General features: G+C 42.5%; 1 protein-coding gene across 3 annotated transcripts; it reads right to left on the reverse strand.

Annotated features, from left to right (window-relative positions):
* Positions 1–6743: 6743 nt before the first annotated feature.
* Positions 6744–13262, reverse strand: LOC117052405. 3 transcript variants are annotated; one of them, XM_033159301.1, is made up of 5 exons: positions 13174–13262; positions 10964–11083; positions 9093–9239; positions 7458–7592; positions 6744–7124 (listed from the first exon to the last, which is right to left on the reverse strand). In XM_033159301.1, the coding sequence occupies exons 1-5, from the start codon at positions 13220–13222 to the stop codon at positions 6961–6963; spliced, it is 615 nt and encodes a 204-aa protein (XP_033015192.1). In that variant the 5' UTR covers positions 13223–13262; the 3' UTR covers positions 6744–6960. The 3 variants fall into 3 exon arrangements, with proteins under 3 accessions (XP_033015192.1, XP_033015191.1, XP_033015190.1); XM_033159300.1 differs by having other exon boundaries at positions 7458–7589; positions 9093–9269; XM_033159299.1 differs by having other exon boundaries at positions 9093–9269.
* Between the last annotated feature and the right edge of the window lie 246 nt (positions 13263–13508).

Consider the following 13508-nt stretch of genomic DNA (forward strand, 5'->3'; position numbering starts at 1 on the left):
ACTTGTCATCAGCAGGTACACTGGCTGAGCAACCCTTGAAGGCAATTAGGAGTTTGGCAGCTGTTAGAAGATTTCCCAGAAACTGCAACTGGCCAGAACTTACGGTACATCATGCTGCTGAATCAGGCCAACTGCTCAAATAAAGTATTTCAACAGTGGTCAACCAGATGCCTGTGCATAGCCTAAAAACTGGGCCTGAGAAGAACACCACTCTTTTGATTCCCAGCAGCAGATATTCAGAATCATGCTGCCCCCAACAACAGGAGTAGAAAATAACCATCAGGTTTAGTAGCCACCCATAAACAAATTCATGGAGGATAAGGGTGATTTGCAACTAAACACATCCAAGTTGCTGGAGATCATTACTTGGGGTTAAGAAACAGATATTTTAAGTAATTAAATCTCGTTTGGGAACCCCGTGAAATTCCACCATCAGGTTCAATTGGACAGAACAGTTTTTCACTGGATAGCCACTCATGCTGTTTATGTGCATCAAAATAATTTCCCTAACTTCATTAATCTCATCAGAACCCCACAATTGATACAGGGCTATATTTTTTACTGAGAATTGCTAATTCTGTTATCTTAAACATATGTATTTTATGTTAACTTAGGGTGGGAATTCTTGATCACTTTAAAAAAGATCACTAGAAATTCGCACAGATCTTTCCACCCCAATCTGAACTTGGTCCCCAGTACAGCCTCCACCTCAAATCAGGCAGGCAAACATGGACCATTTATCCAGGATCATTCCAAAATAAATTCAGGGGCGTAGAGTCATAGAATCATAGAATTGTAGAGTTGGAAGGGACTCCAAGGCTCATTTAGTCTAACTGCCTGCAATTCAGGAAACACTGCTACTACTACTAACCATGAGTTTAGCTTTCCAAACCCCATATCTGAATTCATTTCTCTCTCCTATTCTGAAGTCATCATTTAACACCCATGTTCATGTCCCATGCATCCTCCCTGCTCCTTTTGTGCAACCCCACCTGGAAGGCAAACCAGTCTGTGGTAACCTCCTGCATCTTCCTCCTGCAACTGCTAAGACCCCTTCTCATCTTCCACCCAGTTATGAAGGTACCACACTCTCCAATTCTGAAGACGCTTTTGATTCCCCATGCCTGCCACTACTTTCCTTTTTGGAACCATCTTATTTGAGTAATGAAAGGGATGGAAGACACTGAAAAGGAAATGTAGGTTTTGAACAACAGCAGAGGTAAAGGAGAGATGGAGAAACACTGAGAATAATAATAAATAAATAAATAAATAAATAAATAAATTGTACAAGGACAAACACGAGAGATGGGTACAGCACAAAAGCTAACATAAACTAGCACAAAACAACTTCTTTAAGAGCCATTCTTGCTGAAACCTTATGCTCAGCTGCCGTGTCCCCCCCCTCCCATGTCAGCCCTTGCTTCATATACTCAAAACTATGCCATGCAGTTTTTATGTAACTCCATGAGAGTCTTCCAGGTAGCCTTTCCATTCCATCCCACTCTGTGTCAGGAAACAGGAATTGAATTGGGCATATTGGGCTTGCAGCTGCAGCTTGTGAGTCAGAGGAAAATAAGAGAATAAGTAGCCTTGGGTTAGTAGCAAGTTACCTTTGAATGGAACCTAACTAATCTGTGTTGCATCTCTGCTTGGAAAGTGCTTTGCTGAAAACACTCTGTAAGTTGGGCATGAGGGTTGGCCAGAGATAGGATCCTTTTCTGTTGCAACACTGAATGTGATTAATTACACAAGCTATGGACCTTCCTAGGGCTCTAAGAATGCAAAAAACCCCAAACTTAATCAGAAACATGTTCCTCTTTTATTATACGCTGATGACGCTGTCTTGCTATCATTAACAAGCTTGGGTTTGAACCGTCTTATACTTTCCCTGACCCTCTACTGTGAAATTAACAAACTCTCTATAAATTATGAGAAGACAAAAATTTTGGTCTTCTCTAACGGCTGGAAATTAGAGAAATGGAAAATAAGAGAGCAAGAAATCCAACAAGTGAAGATGTATAGATATCTGGGAATTCTATTCCAGAGCAATTTAGGGTGGTCTATCCATCGTACAAATGCTATAAAACAGGCAAAGTGTACCTCATCAGTAGTTACTCGTTTTTATTATCAGAAGGGAAATCAATTTATCCCTGCGGCCAACCAGATATTCCAAGCAAAAGTGCTATCCCAGATATTTTATGGGATCCCACTATGGGTACAAGCATTTAACAGTGACTTAGAAAAGATTCACTCTAGTTTCTTGAGACGTATCCTTGGACTCCCAAATGTTATTAAATATGAAACAATGTGTGCAGAATTAGGCATACACACATTGGAATACTGGGCCTGGACCACCGCTATAAAATACTGGCTGCACTGCCATTTCCGCTGTCCACCATCAAGCTTGCTCTCTGACCTGCTTAAGGACTCCTATAAATCTAGATGGTACCAACTCCTAGAAAATAAAATCAATCGATAGGCATCGAGCTGGAGCCCTTGTACAACTCAAGCGAGCAACATATCTATCACAGTGTCTTAATTAGACTAAAGGATGTTGAGAGACAAAATATTGCGGCAGCAGTAAACAAAATTTGCTCTCCTATATTCTATGATTTAAATATCCTCGATAGCAGGGTCAACTATGTTACTAAACTAATAATACCAGCCCAACGTAGGGCATTTATGTTGGCCCGACTGAATATCTTTCTCTCGGCATTTGTCAGGGGTAGATATCAGAATATTCCCAGAAACAAGAGATACTGCAGATGTCCCCTGAATGTCCGGGACACTGTGGAGCATATTCTCTTTTATTGTCCACTACACAGTACACTACGTGAACGCGTGTTGTCCCCCCTTTTGGATGGTTTGAAACCGCAGCATGGTGGAAGTGTTGGATTCTGTCTCTCTGACATTGACCAAGGGGTGACTGCGGGGGTAGCCGAGTTTTTGGCAGCAGTGCTTCAAGGAGTACTTTAACAGGAGGAAATTCTAGATTTTACTAACACACACATACAATCAGCCTATGAATTTAAATGTTGTTTCTTTGTGTATATATATTTTAAAGTTCCTGTACGTGATTCTTGCTCTCGCGATTTTACATGTAAATGCCTAATAAAGGTTTGATAAGTTAAGAATGCAAAAAACAAACAAACCTGCACTGTACTACATGCCAGTAAAATATACAGTCGCTGACCTTACTGAACTGTCTGGACTAATTTCTTCTGCAAAAAATGTCATGGGTTCAATTGCAGAATCAGCTTGTGCTTTGACTGCATTCTGCACAGGCCGCAACATACACTTTCCCCTGAGTCAAAAGAAGCAGATTCTGGACTTCCGGCGAGGGCGCCATTGCCGACGGCCGAGGGTTGTCTTGGCAGCGAGACGACCCTGGCTTTCCCGGGGGTTAGGAGCTCCGCTACCGCACAGCGGGCTCCTCGAGCGTCCCGCGGCATGGGCTCTCCAGCTGGCCCCATTGCGCTGACCCTTTCTCCCGCCCCCCTTGTAAAAGGGGCGCAGGAGTGAAAGGGCAACGGCGCAGGGCTGTGGAGGCTATGCCCCAGCCGGGAAAGCGAAGTGGCGGCTGCCGCCGGCAACGAGCGTATCGTTCTTACCTAATTTGAAGTAAAAAGAAGAAGAACCCCGTAAGCCGTAAGTACGGAGTTTAATTGGACTGAAAAAAATTTTTAGTTGGCTTTTTGGGAGGAACGTCAAAAGGAAGCCCGTTCCTCTCCCTGCCGAATCGGAAGAAAATAACAATGTATCTGGCTGTTGCTGCACTAGGCTGATACAATGTTTCTATTGGAGTTTCTTTGACAAGCACAATCTGTTGAACCCCTGTTAGGGGAGGATTAAGACTTTTGAAGTATTTCTTCTTAAAGTTCGTAGAATATAACTTTTGCACCCTGATTAGGGGGAAATGGCGGCTGAAATTTGTGGCTTAAAGATGGAAAAGTACTGAACTTTGTTATTTCCTGCCTACTTCTGCCATTTTTGGTTTCGCTTTTAAAATGACTTTAGAGCCGGGAATGACCCAAGGACAAAGGATAATTCTTTTGAAATTAGAACTTTTAAACCAGAAATTAGAACTGTTGAATCAGAATGTCGATGAAAAGTTTTTTGGAATTGGAAAGGTTTCTGAGAACTTTGTTAAATTGGAGGAGAACCTTGCTAGGGAACTTGAGGAAATATCTGAAGAACAAGACACAGTGACTATGCAACTCCAAGAAGAGGAAAAACCCTGTTGGTGTGAGAGGCCCAGGGTTGAATTTAGACATATTATATCCGATTTCTGGGGTGGGAGCCCAGAAATGAAGGAAAAACAATCTTGCGAATTACAATTAGAAGATGACTGGAAGTTTGAAACGGAGATGCTGGATGGTGACGTATCATATTTCCTGAAGAGCTCTGCAAGGATGCTTTTGGACAATGCTCTGGCCTTTGGATACAAGGAAAAAGAGGACATTCTGGACAATGTTTTTGGAAAGGGGTGGAGAGAAGTCTGGTGGGTGATCCCGAGATGGGGAGGAAAAATGGCAAGAAGAGGGGTAGGGTAATTTTTTTTAGATGTAATCAGCATGGCTTATCATGGTACCCCGAAGTCAGAGTGTTAATTTTTTTTTGATTTGGATGTGAGAAGAGATACTTGGACTGTTTTTAAAGAAGGATAGTGTAATATTATATAAGGATTGAATTAGAAATACCAGCAGCAGTTTTAGTGGAATAAGAGATAGATAAGGATATAAGAAGTTAAGATTTGTATTAAGAAGTTATATTTTGTATCAAGATGTTATACCGTATATACCCGAGTATAAGCCGACCCGAATATAAACCGAGGCACCTAATTTTCCTACAAAAACCTGGGAAAGCTTATTGACTCGAGTATAAGCCGGTTCACCTTTGCCGCTGTGGAGGAGGAGGAACGAGCAGCCCGAAAGCAACCCTTTGGGCTGCTCCTTCCTCTTCTTCCTTTGCCAACTTTGCATTTATGCGAGCAGTTCAGGAATGGAACAAGCTGCCTGGGGAGAGTAAAGAACCGCCGTTCTTGTACACTTCTTAAGGAATGGTTGACTGGGGAGAGCGGGTGGCGGCACGAGCGGAGAGATAGGGCTTCTTTCTCGCCACCCCCACCACCCGCCTCACTCGAGTATAAGCCGAGGGCAGCTTTTTCAGCACAAAAAATGTGCTGAAAAACTAGGCTTATACTCAAGTATATATGGTATTTTGATATTTTGATGTTAATTGATTTAAATTTTAGAGATGAGAATTGTTGAAATAGATAGAAAGTTATTAAAGTAAATTAGAATTGGAAGCACAGGAGAGAATGGGGGAAGTCCCCTTAATTAGATTTGAAATAAGATTTTAATTAATGTATGGAGTGTTGGTGTTCCAGTGTGGTGTGTATTTTCTTTTATTTTTGTTTTTTGTTGTTGTTGTATTTGTCCTATTGTATTTTGTATTTGTTCTGTTGTGGAAAACCAATAAATTCTTGTTAAAAAAAAAAGAAGAAGCAGATTCTTCCACTGCACATCACTAATCTGCCAACACTGAGATAGTACCAGATATTTTTGTTTTGGATATTCCTCCTTTCAACAGATGGAGTCAGGGCCTTCCAATTAGGTCTGAACGCCAGGCAGTCTAAGCAGCTACATGTTTTTATCATTATACACATACTGAAGGGACCTATTCAACATAGCTATATTTTGATTGAGAATGGGGTTCGAGGTGGAAAAAGCTGATCGGCCTAAGAATAAGTGACTGACAGAATGGAAAACATAAAACGTGTGTGTGACACGAAAGTGTGCATGCATATGAAATTTAGGGCAGCATTTTTTTCCCACTCGCTTGACATTTTCAGTGGGAGGGCAGTGCCCCACCAACAAGGCCAGCCTCCACTACTCTGTATACTAATTCCCGGAGAGACCAAGTGGGAGAGGCTATTTTCTGGGCTTCTCATAGGCATACAGTTAGGCACTCTGGGAGCACAGTGTTGAACTAGATATGCCTTAGGTGTGAGCCAACAGGGATCCTCTTAAAGTTCCTGACTCCTGAATCCCTCAATGTCCCTCCATTCTTCTGCCAAACAGTAGTAGTCTGCCCTGGCTGCCTAGTGCTGTGTGGCAAATCTCCAGAAAAACAGCTGCAATAGCTGACAGTCGACTGAATTTTAGATCTTTCTTCAATATTCCCCTCTTGATACAGTAGGGTGGGGCATTTTTTTTTAATCATATTTGTTTCAATTTTTGTGATGTCTTTAAAATATTATAAGCCACTCAGATTCTTGATATATTGATCGGTATATACATTTGCTAAAACAGCAAAATAACTAATAGTTACCCATTTGTTCCTTTAAAAAACACTGCCTTTTGTTGCCACCACCGCCAGATAAACTTAATTTGATAAATACAGACACAGAACACAATTTTATTTGCCACACCAATTTATTTGGATTATGGACAAAGGAAATTTTAACCCACATGCCATATTATCATGAGCCAGCGCCCCCAAGCCTCACATTTCTACTTTAGATTCAGGTAGGTCCCCATGTTGGTCTGCTGTAGTCAAAATAAATAAAAAAATCTGAAGAAGTGTGCATGCACATGAAACTTACACCCAGAACAACTTAGTTGGTCTCTACGGTGCTACTGGACAATTTTTTTAATTTTTTGGGAATGATTCTTTTAAAGACTTTTTTTAGGATAATTTTTTTAAAGAAATTGATTATTTTAAAGGAATTTTTTGAAGAGTTTTTTTTAATAATCTTTTTCAAGATTATTATTACTATTTCTACTTTAGCTGCTCTTTCCCCTACACCCATTCACCCTCCATTAAAAGCCAAACAGAGGACTCAGGAACCTGTGAACTGCAATCACTCAGCACTCCCACCACCCAGCAAGCGTCTCCACCTCCACTGCTGCGACAAACAATGGGATCCAAAAGGAAGAAGACAAAGCTCTCTCCTAACTATCCTTCAAAATTGAGCTGCTGGGAGGAAGGCATAGAGTCACAGCATCGTGCTTGGGTTATAGTTCCTGAAAAGATACGACTATACATTGACGTCTTGGCCAACTGACAAAAAGATGGTGTTCCGCAGACTCTGACAAACTTATCAGGAACTGCACTTTTATCTATTAAGAAAAAGAAAAGTGCATTTTAAAAATTACAGCGCCGCAATTCGCATCAATACTGCATTTTATATCAGGGCTCAATGGCTTCTTTTACTACTTTTAAGAGGCTAACGAAAGCAGATTATTTTTTTCCACATTTCTCATACCTCCACCACCCTAGAAACAAACAGAGTCACAGTGATTTGAACACAGTTTTGTTTTCAGGAAAAAGAAAACTCCCCCTTCCCCCAACACAGTCTATTTTCTGGCAGGAAGCCACAAACAGAACAAAAGAGTAACCCACCCACCCTGGCAAGCTGCGCCCCCCCCCCATTGGCTGCCAGTGCTACTTACTGTGAACAACAACAAATTCTATGCATCGATTCTCAGCATTGGAACATCTGATTGTCTTTGGGCCCTCACAATCTTCTGAGCCAGGATTACAATAGATTGGACACTCCTGCCCATTAAATTTTCGAGATGGTGCTGCTAAAAGCAACAAGTAACGTCAACAGATGGATCTCTCTATAATGATTCCCAGTCATCAGCTCTCTAGTCTTGTGAGAAGGGTGCAGCATCTCCACTGCATTCTGTTTGGGGAATTAATGATGCAGACAGACAATATAGATGGAGGTGCTGGCAGCTGGGTTATCAAAAGGGAGCAATTTCAGTTGCCGCAATACAAATGAGATGAGCAGTCAAACAGGAGAATTTTGAAGTGGGTGAGTTGTGAAGTCTATACCCGGGTTGTCAATTGGACAGATCTGCCACTGCTATTTTTGTGTGCATAACTTGATATGTTCTATTATGGATTATGTATTCTTATGTATTGCATATTACTGTGAAAAAAACCTGAATATAATATTGTTTAAATAGATTGTGTTGTTTATCTTGTTACTATTTTGTATACTGTCCAGTGATAAAAGATAATATATGGATTTCTTAAACAACAAACAAAGCCCCCATGTTTATTTTTACATTTATTATTATTATTAGTGCTTTTTTCTTCAAAAAAATGTTTAGGGGTGAAGTGGTAGCTCAAGTTACAAATGCCGTAGGTAACAAACGCTTCAGGTTACAAACTCTGCTAACCTGGAAGAGTTACCTCGAGTTGAGAACTTTGTCCCAGAATGAGAACGGAAATCGTGTGCCAGTGGCGCAGCAGCAGCAAGAGGCTCCATTAGCGAAAGCACGCCTCTAGTTAAGAACAGTTTCAGGTTAAGAATGGACCACTGGAATGAATTAAGTTCGTAACTAGAGGTACCACTGTACTCTCATTTGACTCAAGAAAATCATGATTTTATAGTTCAAATCGGGAAAAATAAATACAGGTACAGTAAATGGACAAAAGTACAAAGATTCACAAAATATTTAGGAGTATGGGTATCCCTGTGTACCCCCAGAAAAAGCACTGGTTATTATTACCCACACAAACACCAGTCACTCCTTCCACTCAACAAAAATGTACTGCAGAGACCAAGGAGACCAATAAGATGTTCACTGACTGAACCCTATAAATACTGATGCTCACCCATCAGTCACATGTGTTCCTGGCAGGAATATGGCTCCCCCCTTGGTTACTGTCTTCCACTCCAGACTCTTCTGAGGATGGAAGGAATGGCACACACAAACACTCCCCGGTACCCCCTCCTTCCACCAAGGGGTATCCTCAGAAAATGCAATCCATGCAAGAGGCAATTAAATAGCCTTGACCGAGGGCACCCTCATCACAATCCCACCACCCTTTGGCCTCTGCAGTACTGCTGTTGTAGTTCTCTCGCTAGATGGCATGCAGCAGCAACAGCTGGTTTCACAAACTACCTCTGCAGTTCTGCCCCAGCAGGATGACTCCCAAGGCTGGCAGGGTTTTCAGGGAGGAAGGAGGACATGCATTCTTATCTCTCTCTCCTACCCCTCAATTTATCTGGGTTGTTCTCTCCACCCTCCACTCCCCGGCGGTCACACACACACACACACACACAAACTTACTTTCAGTATCTTTGGTGTTGCACATTGGTGAACCACAACACTTCTTGTTAGTCTGGAAGTATCTACCTTCTACTGTAGTGAAGCTGTAATTCTCATTGGTGCAATTTTTAGCACATCCCCATTTCTTTAGCCTCTTTGGAGAGCCATCTTTAAGAGAATTGGAAGGAACAGGTACATCTGCAAAAATTCAAACCAGCCATCTCTTTGAAATTTATATGATTCTTCCTAAGATGCATACATTGGGCAAATGGGTGATTCAAGGGGGGAAAATGGCAAGAACTGAATGTAACAATCAAAATCCTTAAAGTAATTTCTTCACAAATCCCCTTATAACCATAGTATGATTTCTTCTGCAAATCTATCTGAATATTCCAGCACAGTGCCTTAAAAATTTGCACTAAATGGGATGAGATGGCAAGTGCTTGGAATAGGCTGATCTACCACTCATTTCTACTTGACATCCAGCTTGCTGATCCAGTAGTCTGACTCAAGAAGCAGCCTTATTCAATATACCACTTTATTTCTGAGAGAAAAGGTTTCTCCCCTGTTCTCTCTCTCCTCCCCCCCCATATATTACAGACCTACCTATTTGACAGCAACTGCTTGACAGGTTCTGAAAAAAGGGGGGGTGGCTTTGAGTGCAATATTTATTAGATAAAGCTTGGATCAGGTAAATTCATTTTGATTAGCCTGTGAATCTCCATTTCCCCACTCCTTTCCATGAGTGCTGTTTGCAGCCCAGTGTGACAACAGCTGGGTTTGGCACCTGTTGGCTTCCAGCATCAGTTTCCCACCTCTTGCAGACATGCCAAGGCTAAGTGAAACTCAAAAGAACATGGCAGTCAATCAGCATCCGCGCCAGGATATCAGGAGGGCAGGCTTCCAGGGTAGACAAAGGTAAAGACTGGAAAGGCCAGCTTGTTAGGGTGATTGGGGAGCCAGAAGAAGGACACTTGTCAGCAGCTGGTCAATAGACATCTGCAAAGGCATATTGAACTAATTCCGGGTTGTTGTAGGTTTTGCAGTGAGCTGGTGACCACCACTTTATGTGATGGAAGGAGCACTTGTGGGGATGGGAGGAGGAGGCCCCCTTGCTCCATGGCATGTGGGATCCCCCTCAAAGATCTTGGAAGAGTGTACTCCTCCATCCATGCAGCTCAGGAGCTCAGAGAACAAAGCTAAACTGAACCCAACTCATGTCTCACGGTATTGATTCAATGGCTGCACACCTGACCGCTGCATCACTTGTGCCTGGACCCACAAATAGACTCTGGCTCTGTTTCGTTCTAATCAGTGGGGAGTGAACTGTCTGTGAGGAATTGCCATCTAGGAGTGGACCATAGGGAAAGTCAGTAGGTGAGGGAGCTGTGATGCAAACGCCAGATGAAGCTGAGGCCTGAATTCATGCAGTCTGTTAACACTAATCAGCTGGTAAAGGTCAGAAGAAGGTTTCCAGTAGTTCTCTGAGTCTAAGTGTCTGCCCTGTGCAAAGGTGTGAGGGAAGTTGAACAGTTTTGGTTGCTGATCTGGAAAGGGGCCATCTTGGTGACTGCTCCTGGACACTGAAACCCCATCCCTGGAGAAGCTAGACACCCCTCTTTTTTGTAATGCCGGCAGGTGAAAACCTCCTTCTCCAAACAGGTTTCTGTGGAGTGACTGCTTTTAATGAAAAGGCCGGGGCCATGCTGTTATTATTACATTTTAAACAGAATATATGTAGTTTTTATTTTTTCCCTATTTAAGTGTTAAGTAAAATTGAGCTGCTCTACATTGGGTGAAATCAGTATTATGTGGTTGCCCCTAAATACCCCAGGACCAAATGATGGACTCACATGCTCAAGTTTAATCTGACAGAACGGCTAAGCACTCACCTAGTGTGCTTGCAGTATATTGAGTATAGCAAGAGCCGCCTTGAGTAGAACAAGTCAAAAGCAAAATCTTCTTTCCTGGAGAATAATCATGTTGCCCTCTGGAACACATTAGAGCTAGCCCTGCAGAGAGGAGAGAAAGGGAGACATCTAGTGCCACATATGTGAGTTCCTCAAACTTTGAGAAATGCACAATGGCATACCCTCCAGAACAGGGACATGTGTCTTACCCCCATGCTCCCATGCAAGTCACGTGATCCATGCAAGATCATGGAGCCCAAATTCCACGCTTTGTCAGAGTGAGCTAAAGGTAAAGGTAAAGGGACCCCTGACCATTAGGTCAAGTTGTGTCCGACTCTGGGGTTGCGGTGCTCATCTCGCTCGATAGGCTGAGGGAGCCGCGTTTGTCCGCAGACAGCTTCTGGGTCATGTGGACAGCATGACTAAGCTGCTTCTGGCAAACCAGGGCAGTGCACGGAAACACCGTTTACCTTTCTGCCAGAGCGGTCCCTATTTATCTACTTGCACTTTGACGTGCTTTCGAACTGCTAGGTTAGCAGGAGCTAGGACCGAACAACGGAAGCTCACCCTATCGCAGGGATTCGAACCGCTGACCTTCTGATCAGCAAGCCATAGACTCTGTGGTTTAACCCACAGCACCACCTGGGTCCCAGAGTGATATAGTGTAGCCTAAAATGACCATTGTGCTCTCATGTGAAACAATGGTATGTCCTGGTTTTACCAGGACGCATTCAGGGTATGCAATGGGATTGTAGAAGTCCCATTACATACTTCCACATGTGGCACAAATTATGGGTGCTAGTAATCAGGGCAAACAAATAACTTTTGGGTGAATGAGGAAAACATGAGAGAAATGCGGAGAAAGGTTCACCAAACCATCCTCCTCCCCAACCACTAAATGATACTTAACATGAGCGGTGTGGTTGAGTGGGGAGTTTTGAATCTGATCTCTCTCAGCTCCTCGGCTTAGCACACAAACTACTGCATGACACTACTTACCGATAGATACCAAAACTGCTGCGTAGCCAAAGCAAAAATGGCTGAGGATGTCATGAAGAAACCCCTTTCAACCACTCCTCAAGCCCAGGCTTCAGAACAGCAGGGGCAATATTCCAACCCCCAGTGCCTGCTTACTGCCTAAATCCCTCAGTCTGTACTAAAATGAATTTCTAGCCTGCATTTAAAACTCATGAACCAGCCCCTAGAATCCAAGAGTTGCTGACCTAGCTCATCACATATAGCCAGAAACATTGGAAATCCTAAGATCTATCACCAAGGATTCCTGGGTGCCCTCAACTTTGCTATTAAATACTGCTGCAGGCACATTCTGTCTATCCTCAAAAAAAAAAAACCGTTTAATTTGTGCTAATGATAATTTGTGCATACATAGCTAATTTAGCTAAGTTTGTTATAATGTTATGATGGGCCACCCATTTTAGATTGCAATGGAAGGTAATTCCTAAGTACTTGAAACTTTTTATTTCTTCAATTTCTCGATCACCAATGCAACATTTAAATGGGCGTCAGCTCTTTGAGAACACAAAATCTTAGAATTTATAGGGCAATGGAGAGAAAGTTACACTAAGAGTCTTTTCTATCCATTTTCCTCCCTACAGAAATTATGCTCATCAGACTTGGCCAGCTGAGGGAAGCATGATCACAACAACACAGGAAGGAATAAATCAACCGATATGGGAGCTAGGCAACATGTAGCAGGCTGCATGAGGCCCATAGACCCAGGTTGCTCACCTGTGCCAGAGGCAATGGGAAGCTATGTGAGTCGTCATGAGAAGTTTATAAGTCCACAACATGGTAGACAGATCAGCACAGGAAGCACTGCAACTGTACTATCTGGGATCCCTTTGAGTATTGTTCTACTCAGTTCCAATATTCAATTTTGTGGCTCAGGAAGCAAAAGTCTGTAAGAACCAATGGCAGGGGGTGGGGTTTGGATATGAGGAAAACATATCCAAAGCCAACCTCATGAAAACGAAGAACATTCTGTCAGGCCCTCTCCCATGCGTTTCAGGTCTCCTCCCACCCTCCAAAATTTAGAATCCATTTTCTCAGTGTTCCAATATTTTGAGCTTCCTTTATCCTTCATAAAGTCAATATCAGTTGCATTGCCTATCCTACTGCATATCCCCTCCCAAATTTGAAAAAATAATTCAAGATTTCAGCTTCCTACCCACCTGGAGAAAGGATGGCCAAGAGAAGACAAGTACTTGGGAAAATTTTCATAGTGCTGGAGAGATCAAAAGCTGAGAAGCACTCAGAAGAAACAAGCAGATAACCGATGGAGGAAGAGGCTGACTTGGAGGGATTTATAGGCCAAGAAGAAGGTTTCAATGAGGGGGTGGGAAATGATGAAAGCAAAGATTGCATGCCTTCCCAGACACCCTGTAATTTTATCTTGGAACAAAATGCACAGTGTGAAAATTGAATTAAATATTTCTGGGAACCTTATGAATTTTGCCAGCTACCTTTTTCTATTGCACCCCATTCTTGGGATTAAGAAACATATATT

The sequence above is a fragment of the Lacerta agilis genome, chromosome 8, assembly GCF_009819535.1.
Source record: "Lacerta agilis isolate rLacAgi1 chromosome 8, rLacAgi1.pri, whole genome shotgun sequence".
NCBI lineage: Eukaryota > Metazoa > Chordata > Lepidosauria > Squamata > Lacertidae > Lacerta > Lacerta agilis.